We start from the raw sequence: 23392 nt of genomic DNA on the forward strand, positions 1-23392 counted from the left end.
TGGAGATGTGCATGTCACATGCCATGAGGAGCATCATTGGCCGGCTTCGAAAATCCTTACATAAGACTCAAGGTTGAGACTGGGCAGTAGCATTCCCCGAGCTGACAGAACTTGCAGATTGTGCAGACTACAGCCAACGACAAAGGAGCTTTTTTTTTTTCTTTTTTCCGAGAAAAAGATCCTTCTATTAGTTACTGAAAACTGCCCATAGGGCTACATCCACCTCTGCAGGAGAGGGCTACAACAAGCATGATGGGGAGACTCTCCCAATGAAAAAACAGCATATATACAATGAGGCTAAATCAAGAAATGGGAGGAGGGAAGAGCCACACAGGTGGACGGTAGTGCCATCTAAGCACCCCCTGGACTATGGTGTAGAAAGGCCCAGGGCGCCAAAGTCCAAGGAAAGCCTCGCGGCGCTCCCGCATGCGGTCAGAGCTGCCCTGTAGTCCCTCAAGTTGTCCTCTCAGAGTATGGATCAGCTCTAGCCAAAAGTCACGAACAGTCTCTGCTGGTGGCACAGGGCAAGCCTCAAAGATGCGGAAACAACGGGCCCGCCAGATGAACCAGAGAGCTAGGCCACTGATGAGCTCCCAACACTCCTCTCTCTCGCTGCACCACTCCTGTGGAGTAATCTCTGTAGCAGGCTTGAGTGTAGGTCGCCCCCCCTGCATCACTATCATCCTGCTGGTGGAAGATAGCTCAAACTGAAGTGCCGGGCCCGTGAGGGTGGACCAAGCCGCTGCCCCCCAAGTGTACTCTCGAGCCGTGGAGAGGGCAGGCATCAGCCGAAGAACTCGTAGCCACACCTGCTGGGCCGAGGGACAGTCCCAAAGACAGTGACGCTGACTCTCCACCAACTGGTCATAGGCTGCACATGCAGCCAAGAGACCACTATGCACTAGCCATCTCCCTACTGCTGTGGCTCTGTGTGCAACCAGCCACTGGAACAAAGTGACGCGCCTCGGCTGTCTGGAGTCCCACAGCCTTTGCCAAAAGGCTGCCAAGAACTCGACTGTGAGGCCGCCCTCCTGCCAATGACGTGCCGCAACGGGGCGGGTCACTCTCTGTGCTGCAAGTATATGACGTCCAAGCCGAACAGTGTACTGAAAGAAGGGGACTCCCGGGCGATCTGCAGAAGAGAAAGGGTCCCTCCATAGCCACTCACCAGGATCCCACTGTACTCGTGCCAGTGGACAACACTCCTAAGCCCATAGCCTCCAGTGTCCAGTCTCAAGAGCTGCTGGGTTAGGGTCTATGACGCAAGTCATCCCACAGATGCCCACAACTCGGATCCTCTGGAAACAACACTCTGCTACCTGCGGGGCCTCTACTGCAACTCGTTGTAATCGTCCCCCACCCTGAAGCTCGAAAAACAGGGCTGGGACAGTCTCTGAGCAGGCCTTGACTGAAATGAGAACCTCCAGTCGTGTGAAGGCTCCAATCCACCGGGGTGCTACTGGCTCGAGAGGCGTGAGCCACTCAGCTAGAACTGACTCTGAGATGTCCTGGCACATGCTCTGCACCCCTCTCAAGCCCTGTAGCTGGACACCCTGCACCTCCTCAGACAAACCTGTGAACTCAAGCCAGTCACCTAGAGAACGTGCTGGACCTGCTGCCATGGGACCCCAAGAAACATGAGGCCTCTCCCAACCAAGTAGCCTCTCTGAGTGCTAACCATGGGGTTCCAGACGAGGGGCTGCCGTAGGCACTCCTCCGTGCACGTCGGTTGTCTCTGCTCTAGGCCACGCCGTAAGAGCTCCCAAGATCGAAGCAGACTCACAGTGAATCGGTCCTCCAGTCTCCTACTCAAACCAACTCGGCGCAACTCTATAAAGATCCATCTGGTCGAAGGTTGCCAAGGGCCTCCTGATTGAGGCACCCTGGCACGAAGCCTCTGCAGCAAGAACTCCTTCCAGGACTCCTCGCCTGGAAGAAGTCCTCTGACGACGAACTTCCCAAGAAGGACTCTGCTCTGCTGTGTTGGATCAATGATCCCAAGCCCTCCCTGAGAACAAGGAAGTGTGATGACCGACCAAGCCACCTTGGCTCGGGCAATCTGAGTGTCACGACCTGACCAAAGGAAGTTCCTGATCAGCCTCTCTACCTGGCTGATACAAGAACTCGAGAAGATCCAGCAAGAAGTGATGTACCACATAGTCACCAACAACACCTGGTTGGCAACTACTACTCTACCAACCAGCGAAAGTCGTGCTGAGCTCCAATGTAACAGCTTTCTCCTAATGGACAGGAGAAGAGGAGCAATCTGCTGCTCGGGGGACAAGTCCAAACCAACCTGACAACCCAAGTACCGAACTGCAATCCCTGGAGGAATCCACCTGAAACCCTCTCCTGGCATCCAATCTGGCACAGGAGGCTGGAGCACTACCAACCGAGAAAGCCACTGTCTTTCTCCAGTTGATCAGTGCGCCCGATGCGCAGCAGAAGGTCTCCAAAGCCTGCTCACATCTGTGTAGATTGGCCTCCTGGCCCTCTAAGTACAAGGCTGAGTCGTCGGCAAACTCAACGTCCAGAAGCTCATCTCCCCGTAAAGGGAGTGCTAAGCCCCTCAGACCAACCTACTGTGACACCAAAAATCTGCTCATCGCCTCCGCATAGAACAGAAAGAGAAAGGGGGCAAGAGGACAACCCTGTCTGACAGATCGTGTGAGCATGAAGCGCTCACCTCTACCTCCTGCCAAAAGCACCTGACTGTGAGCCTGTCTGTACAAAGCTTACACCCCTCTGATCCAAGCATCTGAGAAACCCATCCTACGTAGAGTGCCCTCTAGAAAGTCCCAGTCAACTCTGTCGTATGCCTTCTATCGAGAAGAAGAATCACAAGGTCCTCCCCACGGAGCCGTGCCAGGGCAGAAGCCTCCCAGAAAGTGAAGATGTTGTCAAGGATACTGCGTTCCTTGACAAAACCTGTCTAAGTCCCATGTATAAGGCTCTCCAAAAGTGGCTGAATCCTCAAACTCAAAGCCTTGGCAAGAATTTTGTAGGCTGAGTTGAAGATGGTGATGGGGCGCCACTGTCGAATCTCATCCAAGGAGCCACCCTCCTTTGGAATGAGGTAAATCAAGCCCTCACTCATGCTATCCGGCATCACTCTTGTGTGCAGAATGTACTGAAAGACACTACAAAGATCTGGGCCAAGCAGGTCCCAGTACTCCAAGAAGAAACTGGGAGTCAGCCCATCCTCACCTGGACAGCTACCACGAGGTAGGGCCCTAAGAGCCGTGTGCAGCTCCTCAAGTTGAAGAGACATCTCTAGTCTCTGGCGCATCTCCTCAGTCACAAGACAACGCATCTGTGCCCAAACCTGCTCTCTGCATGCATCCTACCGCTCTGACTGGGGCTCAACCGACAGTAACTCACGGTAAAAGTCAGTAGCAACTGCACGCATATCCTCTGGCTCACAAACAACTGACCCATCGGGTCTCCTCAACTGATTGACCTTGGCATGCGAGTGCCGAGGTCCCACTGTCTCAAAAAAAGCACCTGTCACTCTGTCACCCACCTGAGTCCACTGAGATGCCTGTCGGTGAAAGGCGAACTCATGACGCCTCTCCTCTGTGCAAGCAAGCTCCTGTCGAGCCTGTTGTAACTGCTCCTCCAACCATGGACTGTTTGGATGCTGCTCCTGCATCCTTTGTAGTGAAGCAATGCCTCGTCTGAGACGCTGCTCCTCCTCTCTCGCTGCAGCTCGTCGAGCCAGAGACTCCTGGAGAAAAAAGTGGCTAAGCTGAGCTAGGCCTAAGGCCACTCTCTGCACGTAGAGCCTGGCTGTCCATGCCCTCTGTCCAAAGAGCCTCTACCCTCTCTCTGAGTGCTGAGTCCAACAAGACCCGCTATGAGATGCGAAGCATCGTGCTCCCACTCCTCTGCCTGTCTGCCACTGTAGGGATCACTGGTGCATGGTCCGAGAAGGATGTACCTGCCAGGATGCCCACTGATCCCCCCAAGTCACTGAAGTGGTCACTAGTGTAGAAGCGATCTATCCGCGATAGATTCACTCCACCCACTCTGCGGTCCGACCTAGAGAAGGCAAGACTCTCTGGAGGCCTCACAAAGCCAGAGTGCTGCCATGTATCCGAGACCCTCAAAGTCATACACAACCTCTCCCAAGCTGCTAACTCGACTCCATGCACAGTAGCATGGCTGCCTCCAATCCTGTCAGAAGGGTCCTCCAACATGTTGAAGTCCCCCCCTACACACCAATGGTCAGCCTGTGGCAAAGACTCAACAATCTGTGACCAAAACTCTACACGAGCACTCGCCACATTGGGCACATAGATGTTCAAGTCCCAGGAAGCCCACAAGGCCACCCTGAACCTGCATAGTAATCCACTGAGCCCTGCATGGCACAATAATCCCTCTGCCCACAATGGCCAGCTGCAATTGTGGGGGAGCAGGAGAGAGAGCCCACTTGCTGTTCTATGCAATGAGAGTGAAGGAGAAGGGGAGAGTGGCGCAGAAGAGGCTTGCGCAGGAAAAACGTGAGAGAGAGAGAGAGAGCTCGTTGGATTTGGGAAAAAGCCACGCTGGTGTATTTTTGGGCTTCACATTTGAGTATATGAGTAAGTGACTAGGGGGCCATTCACACTTGGGCCCCCTCACTTATAAGTCTTTTTAACTTATAAGTTATAAGTACAAGGCACTTAGGCCTTTATTCCCTAACAACCTCCCACCTAAAGGCAATGTACCTTGGGAGATCAAAGAATCAGCTAACTATGATACAACAGCTGATCATGCACTTACTCATCCAACACCCATCATCTGACGGCAATATGCAAACCGCTCTGCTCGAAGACTCTTGGTCAAAAGATCTGCAGGATTGTCATCTGTGTGCACCTTGACAAGTGTAATGCTCTTGTCATCAAGCACACTCCTGATAAAATGATACTTCACCTCTATGTGCTTTGTCTTGGCATGAAAAACAGGATTCCTTGCAAGCATAATAGCACTCTGACTATCACAGTGTAGCACAGGAACCGGTGACTTAATACCAAGCTCTTCTACCAAACGCATGAGCCACAAAGCTTCTTTGCATGCCTCAGTGGCAGCCACATACTCAGCCTCAGTGGTAGACAAAGCAACACATTTTTGCAGTCTAGAAATCCAAGAAACTGCACCTCCTGTGAATGTAAACACATATCCAGAGGTAGACTTCCTGCAATCTGGATGTCCAGCAAAATCTGCATCTGTAAAGCCATACACAGATGTCTCACTCTTCCCAAAACAAATGCACAAGTCTTTAGTGCCTTTCAAGTATCTCAAGATACACTTCTCTGCTTCCCAATGCTTTTTGCCAGGATTGCTCATGTACCTGCTTACCACTCCCACCGCAAATGCAATGTCCGGACGTGTAGCAACCATAGCATACATCAAACTGCCAACGGCTGATGCATAAGGAACCTTGGCCATTTCAGCCCGCATATCATCTGTGTTTGGGCAGTCATGTGCAGTCAGTTTTACATATGGAGGCAGCGGAGTACCAAGTGCCTTTCCCCCATCCATATGAAAACGATGGAGCACCTTATTAACATAATCTCGTTGAGATAGATACAGACGCCTGTTAGGTCTATCGCGAGAGATACGCATGCCCAAAATATGATTAGCATTACCAAGATCCTTCATGTCAAAGCGATTCTTTAAGCTTTGCTGTAGTGCATCCAACTCCGTGACATTGTTACCCGCAATAAGCATGTCATCAACATACAAAATCAGCAATAGAAGAGATCCATCACTTGCCGTTTTGATATACAAACAGTGATCAGAATTACTTCTTTTGTATCCTTGAGACCTCATGAATGTATCAAACTTGTGATACCATGCACGGGAAGACTGTTTCAAACCATACAAGCTCTTCAAGAGTTTACATACTTTCTTCTCTTGCCCCTTTGACACAAAACCTTCTGGCTGCATCATATAGATCATCTCAAGCAAATCGCTATGCAAAAACGCTGTTTTGACATCCATTTGCTTTAACTCCATATCTTCAGAAGCAACCAGGCCTAAAACAAGACGTAATGTGGCAAGCTTTACAACAGGAGAAAAAATCTCATCAAAATCAACACCATGCTTTTGCTTGTATCCTTTAGCAACCAAACGTGCTTTGTACTTAGAAGAAGCATCAGATGTGACCTTGGTCTTATAAACCCATTTACATGGCAGAGCCTTATGCCCTTTAGGCAAATCAACCAAGTCCCATGTATGGTTTTTCTCCAAAGACTGCATTTCCGAAACCATTGCTTTGAACCATTTCTTACTGTCTTCCCGTTGCATAGCCTCTTTATAGCAAGACGGCTCACCACAATCAGTAAGCATGACATAGTCCAAAGACGGTTCATATCTATCGGGGGGCCTTGTCACCCGAGTAGACCTACGCACCCAATGATCCATAACAGGTGGATTTTCAGCCTGTAAACCATCAAAAACAGCAGGCTGTTCAGCCGGTTGCATCGCAACAATGGGCGGTCTAGGAGCATCAACCTGTTCCTCTACCTGTGGTGCATCAATGGCAACTTGTTGGGGCTGATTTTCAGCAGCTAATGGCTGATTTTCAGCACCATTTTCAGCATGTAAAGGCTGCTGAACATTGGGCCTTCGTGGCTGTCCATATGTAACATCTTCACGAAAAACAACCCGGCGCACTTCCTCGACCTTTGTGGGCTGTTTGTGCATGCAATTCTCATTGAAGATGACATCATTGCTGCGTATGATTTTCCGTAATGCGGGATCCCATAATCTATACCCCATTTCACCATCCTCACCATATCCTAGGAAAATGCATTTATGAGACTTTGGTTCTAGTTTGGTGCGCAGTTCACTCCGGATGTGAACATAGGCCTCACAACCAAACACTCTTAAATGTGCATATGAGGGTGGCTTGCCAGACCACACCTCCTCAGGCACCTTTCCACCCAAAGCCTTGCTAGGTGAGCGATTAATCAAGTGAATAGCTGTTTGCACAGCTTCTGCCCAAAAACCATGAGGTAATGCAGCATGTGACAGCATACTCCGAACTTTCTCTTGGATAGTCCGGTTCAACCTCTCTGCAACTCCATTCTGAGAGGGATTAAAAGGAGCCATGAGCTCTCTTTTAATACCTTTAGTAGCACAAAAGTCAATAAATGCTTTTGATACATACTCCCCCCCATTGTCTGAGCGCAAAGACCTAAGCTTCTTGTCAGTTTGATTCTCAACAAACGCAAGAAACTTCTTGAAAGTATCCAAAACATCGCTTTTAGCACGTATTGGATACACCCACACCTTACGTGTAGCATCATCGATAAACGAGACAAAATATTTCTTTCCCCCTAAGAACAACTGTGGCATTTCACATACATCGGAATGCACTAAGTCTAACCTGTCAGACTTCAAAGAAAGAGACCTTTTGTGCGGTGTTTGAACTGTGCTTACCATAAATACAGTGCTCACAATGAGAAAAATCAGCATACCTCAAACACGGCAAATAACCACAACGAGACAGAGTTTCCATTCCTCTTTTACTCATGTGTCCCAACCGGCCATGCCACAAAGAGACACTTGGCTGCTCGGTTACGGCGACAACATGGTCACGCACACTAGATACATGCAAAGGATACAAAGTGTCCGATTTACAACCCTTGGCTACAATCCCGGCCCCTTTACAAATTTTCCACTTGCTATCACCAAAAGTGGTGTGATAGCCTGCATCATCTAGCTGCCCTGTACTAATCAAACTCTTCTTGAGTTGTGGCACATGGCGCACTTTGTGCAAAACAAAAGTCATACCATCAGCAAAGGAAAACTGGACACTGCCAATACCTGCAATGTCACATGCATAGTTATCTCCCAAATAAACAGTGCCCTGCACCTCACCTGAGTACTGTGTAAACCAATCCCTATGAGGTGTTACATGAAAGGAGGCACCTGAATCAAGAATCCAAGTATGCATGTCCACATCAGAAGTCATAGCAAGGGTATGTGCATCCACAGAAGAGGCATTGAGTACATCAGTGCTGTTGTCACTGTCACAACTACTAGCAACATTGATTTCCTCAATCAACACAGTGCTCTTCTTGGCATTTCCCTTGTCCTTTGCATCAGTTTCAGCACCCTTGTTCTTCTCTTTCTTCCACTCATAGCATTCCCGTTTATAATGCCCTTTCTTTCCACAATGATGACACACAACATCTTTCCTACGAGATTTGCTGCGTGCCCTGTCCTTACTGTCAGATTTCTCCCTCTGTTGAGACCTGCCTCTCAAGTGCAATGCATTAGAAGACCCACCTGTGGTGTTCTTCCTGTTCATCTCTTCCATCAAGAGAGAACTCTCTACATCTGCATACTTAAGTGACGCACTTGAGTTACTAAGAGCTGTCCGGAATACATCCCAACTCTCGGGCAATGTGCATAGCAGAAAAGTAGCTTTGAACTCCTCATCAATCGTGAATTTCAGCTCTGTCAGTTGGCTGAAAATAAAATTGAATTCATTGAGGTGCACTGACATGTGCGTGCCCTCCTTCATGCGGAGATCCATAAGCTTCTTAAGCCAATACACTTTACTGGCAGCACTCTGCTGTGCATACAACTCGTCTAAACGCTTCCACATGCCCCATGCTGTCTGCTCATTCTCTACATTGAAGAGTAAATTGTCAGACACCGAAAGCATGATCGTGGAGCGAGCCAACTCGTCCACTTCTTCCCATTCTTCAACCTCCATATCAACCGGTTTCACACCCTGTAACTTAATAGGTTTCGCCTGTTTCTTCTGCAACATCACATTATAACATTGCTTCTTCCATATAGCAAAGTTATGGGCACCTTCAAGCTTGCGAATGTGCAACAAATTGCCATTTTCACTGCTAGAAGCCATTCTGAGTGATTGCAAACACTGAAACCCTGTTTTGCCGACCTAAACACGCCCAAATGTGCGCAATCGGGCAAAAAACAGCTTGCTGTTACAGAAAAACAGCGAGCAAATTTCATGCGAAATCACCCCAAAACGGCGTACATTCACTGCCAAACCCTTACCAAAGGTTTCCACAAGGTGTATACATCATTTGCTTGCTGAAATTCCCTGTTTTAGGGCAAAAATCAGACCTGTAAACACCTGTTTTGCTGAATTTTCAGAACCTCGTTGGTGGAAACACCTGTAAGATTGACCTGTGAGACTTGCCCTAATGAAATTGCATCAAATGGACCCCGAAATTGGTCAATTTCAGCAGAAATAGGCTGCTGTTCGCCAGTTTTTGAAACCCTAATTTTGGGGAAACTGTCACCGGAGGTCGATTCTACACGGTGAGAGGATCCCTTCGCGACAGAGTTGATCGAAAACGGTTGAATATCCTTCCCGCAGCGAGCAAAAACAGAATTCTGATCTGTGTTGCGAAGATGGCTCTCTTGGAAACCCTAAAGCTCTGATACCATGTGTGGGGGAGCAGGAGAGAGAGCCCACTTGCTGTTCTATGCAATGAGAGTGAACGAGAAGGGGAGAGTGGCGCAGAAGAGGCTTGCGCAGGAAAAACGTGAGAGAGAGAGAGAGCTCGTTGGATTTGGGAAAAAGCCACGCTGGTGTATTTTTTGGGCTTCACATTTGAGTATATGAGTAAGTGACTAGGGGGCCATTCACACTTGGGCCCCCTCACTTATAAGTCTTTTTAACTTATAAGTTATAAGTACAAGGCACTTAGGCCTTTATTCCCTAACAGCAATGAGTCCACAATAGTCATACATACCCCACCCTGGATGCCTCCAGGTCCAAAAGCAGCTGACCAAAAGGTATCATATCGTCCACACAAAATCTGACCACATCGCCGAATGCGGCTCTCAGACAGATGGTGCTCCTGTAGCATAAGGAGATCAATCTCTCCTCCCACAAGGCAACGCTGAAGCTCCTGACGCAATCGGCCCCGCTGTCGTTGAAACTGGGGCCCACCTAGCCCCTGCACGTTCCACGAGACGATCCTCATGGGGAGCGAGAGAGAACAGATGTTGCCGCAGCAACAAGACGGGCTATCTTTGAGGCTGGCTTGGATGGGGAGTAATCCGCATCCAAGCGTCCTCTAGATAGGCGAGACTGTAGTGAGTGCCTAGTCCAAGCCCAAGCAGAGCGAGCCGTGCGTAAAGCAACCTCCTCTGTCCAGGAGTCCTCATGAATGTATACATAGCAAGGCAAACACTGCGTATCAGCAAAAAAGTACACCACAATGTGCCTACATCCTACTGAGTCTGGGGGTGTCACCGCAAACTTGGCCAGTGGCCACAACGTTTGCAGTAAATCTGTAACTCCAAGTTCTCCCATGTGGTGAGAGAACTCGAGAACCTGTGTATGCAACCATCCCACCACTGAGTCGAGGGACCACTCTGTCTCGGTCCTACCACAGAGGGGGAAGGAGAAACCAACTGCTGAGTCCAAGGCCTCTATCCCCCTAGCAGCGAGGAACAAAGCATGGACCCTGAAGCAGGCTGCCTCGTGGTCTGCTGCGGAATCGCCGAGAAAGCGAGTGAACCCGTAGTCGAAGAAATCCCAGCGGCGTCGGAGGTCAATGCTCGTCAGACCACGAGGGATAGCTGCAAGGGAAGATGTCTGAATCTGCAGAGGGGGCCGCAAGAAGGACTGACCCTCTCTTGCTAGGCGACTCGTGGCAAAGGCGTTGCCAAGAGATCTCCTAGCTGCCGGCGAGGGACCAGTCTCCTGAGTCGACTGTGGAACTGGAGCAGGAGGGGGGAAGGGGGGGAGGGGGGGGGGGGGGGAAAGCGGGGTGGGGCGAAAGAGGAAGAGGGGCGAGGTGGGGAGTGGACGGGAGCAGAGGGCGGGGGGGGGATGAGGAGGAGGAGGGAAACTCTGAAGGGGGGGCGGCTAGCGAGGGTGAAGCGGAGGTGGAGGCTAGCGTAGGAGGCTCCTCCTGCTCAAGAGGACCAAATCGGTTCCCCATGGGAACCCACTGCTGCTGAGTAGGCACCTGAGGGCCACTCTGAGTGTCAGGCTGTCGCTGTGGCCCCTGGCGTCGACGGCCACGGGCCTGCTGCCACCCCTCCTCCGCTGGAGCCCCAGGCTCGGAGGGTGACTCTGAATCTGTGCGCTGTGCCGCTGGCTGTGGCTGCGGGCCAGCCTTGGCAAGCTGGGGCTGAGGTTGAGGTGCAGGTCGTGGCCTCCTCCGTGGACAGGCCTTCGCTAGGTGGTCCATCTGTCTGCAAATGAAGCACTGGTTCGGAAGACCCGAGTACTCCACACTGTCTAAACCAACCCCCACTCACCCAAGGCAGAAGGATGACCTTCGGGAGCGTGTGGGTATCTCTGACCAAAACTCGAACTGAGGGGATGCCAGCCGCCTTGGTAGCTACTGATGCTACCGTACGAGGTGTCTCCAGGACAGTCCCGATGGCGGAGCCAATCCTGGAGAGAAGTGGTAGGTACTCCCTCCGTAAACCCGGAAAGCAGACTGAGATGGGAATGTCTGCCTCCTCTACTAGCACATCCGAAGTCGGGTCAAAACCATGTCGCCACTGTCGAAAGTGGGTGCGTGATGCTCGGATGGCCAGTGGACTCATAGCTATGACCTTGGAAGCCATCTTGGAGGTCTCGAACTCGATCTCGTAGTACCCCCGTCCGAGAATCTGGACATCCAAGATCTTGCCCACCTCTGCGAGAAGGCGGGCCTGGAGAAGGTCACGCAGCTCTCCTCTGCTGGGCCGGGTGCCGAGAATCTTGCAAATGACCGAGGTCGCCTGCAGACGCTCTACCTCTGCGGCTAGGCTCGCTTGCTCTGTCGGTGAGAGAGCAAGTCGAATGGTGGGCTCAGCCGTGTCCGGCGAGGGGTTTTCGGAGGAGTCCCTCCGGGGTGGAGCATGAGCCTCCATTAGTGTCTGCTGCTCTGAAGGAGAAGGGCGGACGAGAAGGCTAACACTTGAGAGCTCGGCAAGGAGAAACCAACTGAGAATCCACTGCCAGGCAATTCAAACGAGGCCTTCGGAGGGGGGGGGGGGGGGGGGGAGCGGCGAGGGCAGCGGGCAGCGAACAAGAGGGGGGGCAGCAGGCGGGGCTGCACTCTGGCTGGGCTGCGCGCAGGCTGGGTGTAAGCTCAGCAGTGCGCGCGGATGGACAGCGAGCAGGCAGGGGGCAGCGCGCAACAGGGGCAGCGCGAGGGCGAGGGCGAAGGGGGGGCTATGGCGCGGGGGAGCAGGAGCAGGCAGGGGGGGGAGGGGGACGCGCAGGAGCAGCAACGAGCCCAAGTCACAAAGGAGCATTTTATACGTAGATGCCCTGTATACTATAATATCAGAGGGAGATTACCCTGCCTCTTCAGGGAGGGCTTTGGAACGATCATTTGCATCATGTGATTGGAGGGTCAGCGATGCCCCAATCTCTACTTGCTAGAGATGCACAGGCATCAGGACAGTCTTATAGCTACCACGTAGGAGCAGCCCCAACAGTAGACAGAGACACAAGCCTGTGGACAGATAATTTGCCATAGCAATGGCTATCAAGGGCAAGGCCTACTCAGGGTTTCACCTCAAGAGGAGCACTGAAGGCTCGGGCCCAACGGAGACTAGCTTGCCTGGCCCATGGCATCAACATTGGACCCTCTTAACAGGAAGCCAAGATTTATACCAGATACACGGCATTGCGAGAGGAGGGGCATTGCCGGGTCCCTTACTCAGTTCCACTCACAACTGCCATCTCTCCCATGTATTTTATCCTTAACCCTAGTATATCCTCAAAAAGGGAGTAGTTTCTTCCAAAGGGAGCATATTGTACACCTATAGCATGCTAGGGCTAGGATGCCTTTAGGGAGCCTCTATATCCACAGTTTCAGCTGAGCGTCAGAAAAATATATGAAAATGCTGTCATCTACCACTTTTCCTTTTTAGTTCATGCATGATACTTTACAGGGATATCGTTTTGTACTGTTTGTCTCATAGGTCAACAGGGCCTTTCGCAGACATCAATACAGTATTTCTATATCTTTGAGTGGAACATTATAATACTTTTAATACATACTTATTTTAGGTACACGAAAAATCATTTTGTTCAAAATAAGTGTCTGTGGGCGTGCGTGCATGTGCGCGCAAGATAATACCTCTGGTTCATCATGAGCAAATGGTAGATAGGCTGGCTCCAAAAGATTCTCAATCATCTTCTTGTAGCTGCAAAATTATTGAGGCATCAGCAACCCCACATCAAATATCATGACCTTAACGCCTAAAACTGAAACCCCCTACTGCTGATATAGACAACACATGCATAATAAATAAGCTGCTCATAAACTTACCCATATGGCAAATTCATTGAATACAATTTGTCTTTGAAAGCAGGATCAGTGAGCACAGGTATAGCCGGAGGTGATTTTCTTGCTGCAATATTTTTGAACTCTGGCCTTGTATCTGGCCAGAACCAAAGAAGCCCATCTTGGTCGACACTAAGATAAACTAAGGCATGGTCATTTTGTGAGCTGCATTCCTGGAAAGGAAACACACAAGCCGTAACAAACTCAGCAACAGTAACAGTAGGCCACGAGAGACAAATTGGAATGTGAGGGAATAGAAGGGAAAAAGGGAAAGGGAACATGTGATGAAATTCACTGCTCTATACAACCTCTTAAGATAATATTAATTCCACATATAATCATCTGCCTTGCGTATAACATAATATTTGTCTTCAATCAACTGAAATTCTGAACTTATGAATAAATGAGGGGCTAAAACATTTGAACAGACCACAGAATCAAGACACACAAGAAAGCAGAAAACGAAGCAAGCGGGAATCACAATTTAAACAAAAAACAGAGCCACAACACAGCAATTACTTATATGCTTTGAGACAAGACCTAGCCAATATAAATGAGAGAAGCTTACTTCAGAGATACTTTAAAACAAGTACTCAACTACAGAGTAAATAAGAACAAGGAGAAGACAGAATAAAGAATAATTCCTACTATCAAAACCAGCACAAACAACAGAAGAAACAGCAACTAAAGACTAAAAATGAGAATCTACAACATACCTGCTTAGGGGTAATACATAACAAAATTAGTGCAATGCTGAAAACTTGACATAAGCAGCCTTCGCTTCATTCCTTGTACAAAAGAATACGATCATCATGCATAGCCTGGACAACAGCTACGACATCCCTATTCGTGTCATTGCGCCCAAGATTAGGTGCACGTTTGTATAAAGTAGATTCGGGATCAGAATGGACTCTATAAAATCAATCAAGGGGATCCTTTTCATATAGGCCAAACCTCCTATTTCAACATATCGTCTACAGTAAACAAAAAATTGAGTGCACCTTGGTGCATGTACTCATGGCAGGCGTTCCTTGTAAATGTTCATAAATTCATACTCTGCGACTAGTTACCAAGGCAACCTCTTTGTCTGCAATCAGCTTCTGTTAAAACTGTCAGGAGGAGGGGGAGAAAGCATAACGGCAATGGAATGAGAGAGAAGATCAAAATCATCTATGTAATAGATAAGGAATCATCAATGATAGTAGATAAGTTTGATAGCCTGAATCACGCAGATGAGGAGTGTCACAGGGACATGTGTGAACCTAGTGAGGCTTGAACTTTGCACTGCCTCAGGCTGTAGGCAACAAGATAAACCTTGCCACTGACCAGGCACTCCAGTGCTCCGCAGCTAGACATGCCTCTTATGACTCACTCATCCAAATTACCTTTTATCTCAAAAGAGATGAAAGATACAGGTCACGAGGCTGAATCGGTGGTTCACACCATATGCTCACCCTTCCAAGAACTATCTAATTCAAAGTTGAGATGACCTAGCTTCACACTGTCCAATGACTTTTCGTTAAATCTCTGGTGCATGCAGTAGGAAGTAAAGCACGAATAGTTATACAAGTTGTTGCCAATTCTAATTAGCCTTCAATAGTGAAGGCTAGAGCGAAAGATTAGAGTCCAAACAAAGGAATCAACTCTGCAACAGACTCCGTAACATCTGAAACCATAAACATGCCTGCCCTCACGACCTGAAGGAATGTATATGACAGACAAGGATCGTTCTAGCACAGAAATATATGTCGGAGCACTTGAGCCCTGCAGATTGTTCTCCACCTCAGAATAAAGAGACGCATCTGTCAATATCCAACAGAAATACATGCAGACATCTGAATTATGGCATAGGCTAGCTATGGCCCTGGCCAAGCATGTCACAGTAAATCCTGGGTGCAAATAGTACATCTGAAAGCTCTTCTTCTGCAGGCATAAATTGCAATGCGCCAAAAAAACTTGGCTTGCAGGTTCACAAACAGTGTAATCAAAGAGCTTGCCAGCATGTAGCATATGTTCACATTGGCATTTGCACAAGCGTAAAGACTCAGTATGCCTCTTCAAGCTCGCTCACTCTCTGTAATACCCCCAAATTATCACATTGTGCTCTCTCAATCTAAGGCTGTTCCTTCAGAATAAACAAGAAAATTGAACAGACTCCAACCGTAGCCAACTCCGGGGCTACTGACCTTGTAGCACCCAAATTTCTCTACCATTATGCACATTGAACTGCAAGTAGTTTGTGACTGTTTGTTATCTCTGACCCTCGGTCTCTTCCTTCAATATGTTCACCAACCAGAAATGTAAGCTTCAAAGTTTCGAACGTAGAGCGCCACTCCATTACATCAAATATACTGGCCAAAACTACTCCACAAGTCCATGGAGATACCATAACCACTGGGTAGTGATGAGTGCAATGAAATCATTCTACTAAATACTGGCCAAAACTACTCACACTCCATGGAGATACCATAACCACTGGGTAGTGATGAGTGCAATGAAATCATTCTACTAAATGAAATACAGACGAAGGCATGGACGATATGCTTTCTACACTTATCTGAGACTGTAGAAAGAGGGTAGAAGACTTCTACATACCAAAGAGCCAAATGGAGAAGATGGAAAATCCCCTTCCCCACTAGATTGTGCATCAGAAAGAGGGGTTGTCGTGTCAGGGCCCATTTCATCCAAGACTTGCCATGACTGCTGTTTACGGTCCCACGACACAACAAGATGCCTTCCCATGATTGTGATGGCAGTAGGGGTCCTTCTGTCAAGGTCATCTATCATGGAAACTGGATACCATTGAGAGTTCCAGTCAAACAGACTACCTTCAGCTGCTGCTGCCGCTTCTTCCTGTTTTAATTCGTCATTACTATATTCTTCTTCCCCTTTTAAAGCCCCAAGGGACATCTTCGTCTGAGGATCAGATGCTGCTGTGGCGGAGATCCGCCAGGCAGAGGACCTCTCGCACAGAGAAAAAGGGGCATTTTGCTTCGAATGAGAGATAGGCAGTCGCTGTTTAGAAGGATTGCGCAAGCTGAGAACTTCACCAGAGAAGAATGGCAACCTGCTCACAACTTCGTCCAGGAGAGAGGAGCCAATGTTAGTCACTGGAGGCAGTGTGGCCATGAAGAGCTGAGCTGCGATCAGTGCTGAGATGAAGATGACGAGCAGTTCTCGGGACAATGTGTGTGTATCGGAAACGCCCAAATCGAGAATATAGGGGAAGGAAATGTGAGTGCAATTGAGGCTGCAAGTAAGAGTCCAAACCAATATACAAATGTCGCTTTGATGAAAATGCGAATGGCTTGTGCTTTGCCACCTGGCCTCCCTCTCTTTGTGCTCCTCATTTGAAGCGGTTGCCTCCTCTTGTTTCTAGTCAAAGTAGTGCTTTCAAGGAGATTTTATGGTCCACGTCAGACAAGTTTTTATAATGTGGAAGAGATTCATTACCTTTTCTAGATGATCTCTAAGTGCTAAAGCCTAGCAATATACATCTATTTCATGACGCTTTAATCTCCTATTTTATCATTTTGAGCAATTTGGGTATTGCCTCGCTATGCACCTGCTATTCATTTTAAATGGGATTCTTGACAAATGTAAGCGAAGTTGAAGGAGAATGCTGGCTCTCAAACCACGTGATAGGTAGACCAGAAGGGTGTGAGCAAGTGTTGGGCGACGCGACGACAGGCAGATCAGAAGGGGGCGTGCAAAAGCTGTGAGTAGACAAAGTAATAATTCTTTTATGCATTAAGTGCTTATGAGTATGTTTCTACCGCAATTATTAGAGGAAAGAATAACGGTTAGATTATCTCTATTTTCGAGTGCAACTTGGGGTTGTGTGTGGAGGCTCGAGGCTCCCTACTTGCCCAAATGTTCCCCCATTTAGATAAACCAAACTTGGATGCTTGCTGACGTAAACTTGGAAACAACAATCCAAACACGAATGCCAAGATAAGAATTGAGGGTAGGAAATTGGCATTAAGAAAAATAATTCCCCAAATTTAACATTGTTGCCATAGCTTCCAAGAAGGGTTTTATGATATGTTTGGACTCTATGCCTCTCCACCAATTAGAATAGACTAGAGTTTGACTCTTATGCTCACCTATTCTAACAAAAGTGACATATATAAGTAGCTAAGCATGAGCATAAGACTATTAATAACAACCCTTATTAAGAGAGAGAGAGAGAGAGAGAGAGAGAGAGAGAGAGAAGGAGAGAGCTTGAGCTCTTGCAAGCACACACACACTCACATAGATGGAGGCAAACTCTGTTCTTCTTCTTCTTCACTAACTCAAAATAAGAGGTCTACAAAATAAGAACACAAAGGGAAACTAGTACAATGGTCTAGTGCGGACCCCTATTGAGTGAGGTGAATGGACGAGTGTGCCATCACTCTGGTAGAGGTAGACCAACTCGGTGTAGTACACTTGTAGTATCACTGGTGAAGATATGTGTATCCACCAAAGTGATGATAATTGTCAGTGATAGTCATCCAAGAGTCGTACATGTTGAGCTTGACATCTCTACACTCCTCCTCAAGCTCAATGCCATCTCTCGTATGCCAAGCATCGCTCAAAATCGTCGCAACTTCTCCACTCCAAGGGCCTTCATGAAGATATCTACAACCTACTCATTCGTCGTTGCGTACACAAGGTTGATGTCCCTACTAAGACCTTCTCTCTGATAAAGTGGTAATGCACCTCAATGTGTGTAAGGCCAAGGGAAAAACCAGGGGGGGTCACGACTCAAGCCAAGGGCCGGTTGCTACGTGTGGACAAGGGATTCTAAAGAAGATGGCTACGAGCCTATATAAAGGGTTAGATATGGGCCGGTTACACAAAACGGCTGCAAAGGACAACAATGTGGAAAATCAAGATGCTCTTCTTGATTTCATTGAAGCTCCTATTGTACCGTGCTCCAATCAAATGGACAATTGAGTTCGTGAAGGATGCCACTGCCAAAAACATTAGCGTTCTTTACGACGCTATCATCGCTTTTATTTTCGAGGAAGAAAACACTTCTCCAGGGGTGGTGGGGGCGGGGAGGCCCAATGTAAGGCCAAGGGAAAATCCGCAGGCCAAGGGCTGGCTGCTAGGTATGTACAGGGGATTCTAAAGAAGATGGCTACGAGCCTATATAAAGAGTGGTAGGGCGGATGAATCTCTCAAGCAGTCCCTGGGTTCTTACACAATGTGCTTCGTTCTTGCATGAAACACTGGGGTTTGAGCCAATTGATTGTAGTGTCATAAAAACTAATATCTAACCAACCCAGATGATTTTCTCATATTAAACTGATCACTTAATGTGAGAGAATAAACGGGAACAAGGGTTAAGATATTGAGATGTGCTTATAGATCTGTCTCAACACGGGGCCAATAGAAAAGGGGCCCAAATGAGAGATGGTCTATCAAAGAGCAAGGCTAACCAATGGAGCATAAGACCTTAGGGTTAGCTTCATTGAAGACCTCCAATAATGTGTGTAAAAGTCCTTTGACCTTAGGTAAGCTAGGGCTGAGCTTGAGGCGGGAACCCGACCCAACTCGAGGTGCTTGTCATGCTTGATGACTAAGGTGCTTGAGATGCTTGATGGTTGAGATGTGTGAGGTGCTTGACATGCTTGAGATGCTAGGGTTGTACTTGAGGTGAGAACCCAACCCAAGCTTAAATTGCTTAAGGGCCAAGCTTGTGGTGGGAGTTGGGCCTATGCATGAGGGGCTTGAGGTGTCAAAAAGTCAAATATTCAATCCCTACAAGGAGGGGGCGAGCCCTACTTGAGGGGGGATGAGAGAGAACACCCACACACTCACACAAGGCATGCATGGTACAAAGATAGCAAAAGGGACACTTGTTAAGTTCCTCCTCATGTTGCCCTCATGGTGTGCGTGAAGCCTATTGGTTGGCCACCCAAGGGGTCCAATGATAATTTAGGAGACTTAATTAATTGATTTTGCATTTATCAAGTCCTCTCTCTCAAAGGGGAAAGGGGGACACTTGTCCCAAGGCTACCCTTGCTGCTTGTAATGCCTCCTGCTTGTGATTGGCTAAGCCTGGAGGGGTCCAATGAGCTTCAAGCATGAGCTACAAGGGGGGGTCAACCCAAGCAAGCGGGGGTCAACCCAAGCAAGCTAGGGGGTTGCTTAGGGGGTATACTCACCCACACACACTCACAAACACTCTCATGGTGTGCTATGCAAGGTGCAAGAGCTCCATCTCCTTCTCCAAGCTCCTTGAGAAGTTGACAGCCTACACCAACACTCTTGGCTATGGAATGCAAATCCAACCAAGAGCTATGCTTCAATGCATAAGCTTGCCATCTTCTCCATCTTCATTACTATGCTATTATGTATGCTAAGCAAAAAGAGTGATGATAAGTGAGAAACTATTTCTTTCTCCTATGGAATACTTCTTCTTCCTCTTCCCTACCCTCATTCCCTGCTAGCTCTCTCCACCTTCGAAGGTGTTTGAGGTCTTGGGACTGAGGCTTGGGATAGTCAATGCTTTCCACAAGTTTATGTTATGTTTATTGCAAGAAGACTACTGGTTTATTGCAAGTAGATTAATTACTTCATGCAAGTAGATTTATTGTATTGCAAGGTAGATTAATTGTTGCTTTAAACATAAGTTGATGCATAAAATTTTACATCTTCATGCACCCAAATGATTTGGGGAACACAAGGATTGATAATGCTCACAAGTTCTTAATTGTTTTCAAGCTAAGATTGATTGTTGCTATTAAGCAAAAGCTTGGAGTATGAAACTTCCATCTTCATACCGCCAAAGAGGTCTCAAGGAACACAAAGATTGTATTGTACCAAGTCTCTCTTAATGAGAAAAACTATAATACAAATGCCTTTTGGAGGGGGGACCGGCTCCACATAAATCCAATCCTCAACTGTTGTCATATTCTCTAAACTCTCTCTCTTGCAAAAGTATTGCTCATGCCTAGTTAATTAAGTGTTATGATTAAGTTGCTAATACCAATTAAGTTCACCCTCTATGCTCTCAAAGTTGCTCACTCTAATTCTCTTAATTCCGCTGTTCATAGGCCATTTCCATTACATGTATGTTGTTGAGGTTGTCACAATAGATGGCAACGAGCATTCCCAACCATGCTATCTCACATACAGCCACTGCATCACCCCTGTACTCTGCCTTTGTACGTGTTAAAGCAACCGTAGGTTGCTTCTTGCTGCTCCATGTGATAGCAGCACTCCCAATTGAAAACATGAATCCGTTGGTAGCCTTGCGATTGTATGTGATACCAATCCAATTTGCATATGTGTAACCATAGAGCTATAACTCCACATTAGCCCTGTAAAAGAGTGCATGATCCAAAGTAGCACTCACATAGCGCAAAGTGCGCTTCACTACATTTAAGTGGGGTTTCTTGGGAGACTGCATAAACTAACTCACTAATCCAACTGCGTAGCTCAAGTCTGGACATGAGATAGCCATGTAGATCAAGCTACCCACAATCTAGTTGTACATGGTAGCATTCTCAAGTACTTAACCCACATCATTCCCCAACTTCAAATTTTGATCTAAGGGCATTGCAATCGGCTTACAATCAGCCATACCTACTTTTTCAACAAGTCCAAAGAATATTGTCTTTGTGACAACCATACACCCTCTCTTGTGCGAACGATTTCAATGCCCAAGAATATCGCAAGTCTCCATGTCTTTCATCTCAAAATCTTGCATAAGTAGAGTCTATACACCCTCTACTTCAGCCACATCATCACCTCCAACAATCAAATCATCCACATAGATGCATATCACAACAATTCATGCCTCATTTTTCCGTACATACAATGGATAACCTGCATCAGACATCTCAAAACCCAAAGAAATGAGGAATTCCATAAAGCCCTCATACCAGGCTCTAGGTGCGTGCTTTCGTCCATACAATGCTTTCTTTTACTTGCATACAAGGTCATGTATACTCATATTCTAATAACCTTGTGGCTACTCCATATACACAACTTTCCCCAAGTATCTATTCAAGAAAGCATTCTTTACATCCATTTGTTTTAGCACCCATCCTAAAGTCACTACCGCACTGAAATAAACACACAATTGGTAATCATCTTGGCTACGAGGTTGAATGTCTCCTCATAATCAATCCCATTAGACTGTGCATAACCTTTGGCCACAAGCTTGGTCTTGTACGTGCTCACATTGCCATCCGCATTATGCTTTATTTTGTAAACCCACTTACATCCAATTGCCTTATTTCCCTTTGGTAATGGCACTAACTCCCATGTTCCATTTGCATCAAGGGCATCCATCTCTTCATCCATAGATTGCCACCATTTTTCATCTTTAATAGCATCCTCAAAACACGTGGGTTCTACCTCCTCTATAATCTTTGCCATGTATGCGTAATTAGTAATAAATCAATCTCTGCACATGATTTCTTACTCTTTTTGACCTGCGTGGTCCATGATCACTTCCAAGTGCCTTGTTCCCTGCTTGCATCCTTCTTGCACATGGAGTCTTCATAAAGGTATGTCAAACTCCTCATCTAAACTCTGCTCAAAACCACTACTATCACCTTCATCATGACCAAAACTCAAATTTGGCAGGTTAGAGGCATCATCAACCTTTTCCTTCCCTATTCTTGATACATTTGAAGAGTTAGCAGGAATCACTCTTTCACACAACTTGTCACTCCATGGTTTATCACCATGCCCTACACTAGGTGACCCTTGCAGCCCACACAAAATGTGTGACTGTGCACCTGTATTTTTTGCAGCCACATTCTCTTTTACATCAACCCCTAAATCATCTTTCACATCAGCATAACAACTTGCCATTTCATAAAAAACAACATCTTTGCTCACTCTCTCTTTACCTATGATAGGATAGTAACACTTGTCCCCTTTTTGCTCAAGGGAATAGCAAATGAAGACATATTTTTTTGCTTGTGGATCAAGATTACTTATGTGCCCTTCTCCCGCATGTGTCAATGCAAGGGACTTTCCAATACACTGTGCGCGAGCCACAGATGGCTCCAAGCACGCAACTAGACTAAACTAGTAAGCTCAAAGATGACGATGGTGTGTCACTCACCGCTCTACGCTTGCTGTCGTGGAGGATTCCTCATCACGAAGAAGAGGGAGATGCCGCTACTCCTCGCTCAACCGCCTCGCCATCGCAATGTTCGATCACTCTCTCTCTCTCTCTCTCTCTCTCTCTCTCTCTCTCTCTCTCTCTCTCTCTCTCTCTCTCTCTCGCGCGCGCACACACACACACACACACACACTAGTAGACAAGGGAGACGGAGAAGGGGATGGAGCAAGAGCACTCTGCTTGCATTGCACAAATGAGAGAATGAGGTTTTTAAGGTTCAGATTGACCTTTATATGGGCTTGCCCGTTCACATTTGGACGCCCACACTTAGCCAATCTTACCCAAACATTATAGGTTCCAATTTTAGAGTGCACCTCTCATCGGCGATCACTCTAAACATTTCTATTGCACCGACAAGCCCGATACCTAACTCTACCAAATAATTAATACGTTGTCTATCGTAGGTGATAGGAATGTGCGTGAGGGTTAACATGCCCCCCTTCCTGATGTAGATTCCGTCCTTGGAAGCTATTGAGTTGAAGCTCGTTCATCGAGGTGGAAGAGCCTTTGAGATGAGTGTCCTTAGCCTTCTTCAGTCACTGCAAAATCAAACAAAATTGGCACAGTAATTGCATTCTTATATACAATTAAAAATCATATGTAGTTGTAGGTAGACAATTTGATTGGTAACAGAATTTTAAACCATTTGTCACCAGTAAACATCAAATTGCAATATAATCAAACGCATAAATAGTTGTAAAGATAAAAAATTAAACAAGTTTGGGGTTGCTAATTTAACGGTCAAAAGGCACTAAAGATCGACTATTAATACTATGGACAAGCTTCTTAATTTTCTCTGGTCAATTAAGTTGTTTTTCTCTGGTCAATTAAGTTGTTTAATCACGAGAGCCAAGTATTTCATGTCCAAGGGCTGACTAGAGGCTATACCTACAAGACCTTGTAGTTAAGATACGATAAAAGGAATTGCTCATGAAATCATTGCCTGACTTATTTTCTTTTCTTTGACCCCCAAAGT

The 23392-nt window shown here is 47.1% G+C and overlaps 1 protein-coding gene across 2 annotated transcripts in view; it reads right to left on the reverse strand.

Annotated features, from left to right (window-relative positions):
• LOC147446217 (uncharacterized) overlaps positions 1 to 16535 on the reverse strand; it is a 41998-nt gene extending 25463 nt beyond the window's left edge. The window contains exons 1-3 of one of the 2 annotated variants that reach the window (XM_086525486.1): positions 15876 to 16535; positions 13266 to 13453; positions 13074 to 13140 (exon numbers count right to left, since the gene is read on the reverse strand). In XM_086525486.1, coding sequence (XP_086381612.1) covers positions 13074 to 13140; positions 13266 to 13453; positions 15876 to 16409 — 789 coding nt within the window. In that variant the 5' untranslated portion in view covers positions 16410 to 16535. The remainder of the gene's footprint in view (positions 1 to 13073; positions 13141 to 13265; positions 13454 to 15875) is intronic. The other variant, XM_086525487.1, reaches the window with a different exon arrangement.
• Positions 16536 to 23392: the final 6857 nt, after the last annotated feature.

Source organism: Adiantum capillus-veneris, chromosome 12 (genome assembly GCF_014529385.1).
Source record: "Adiantum capillus-veneris isolate H3 chromosome 12, ASM1452938v2, whole genome shotgun sequence".
Taxonomy (NCBI): Eukaryota; Viridiplantae; Streptophyta; class Polypodiopsida; order Polypodiales; family Pteridaceae; genus Adiantum; species Adiantum capillus-veneris.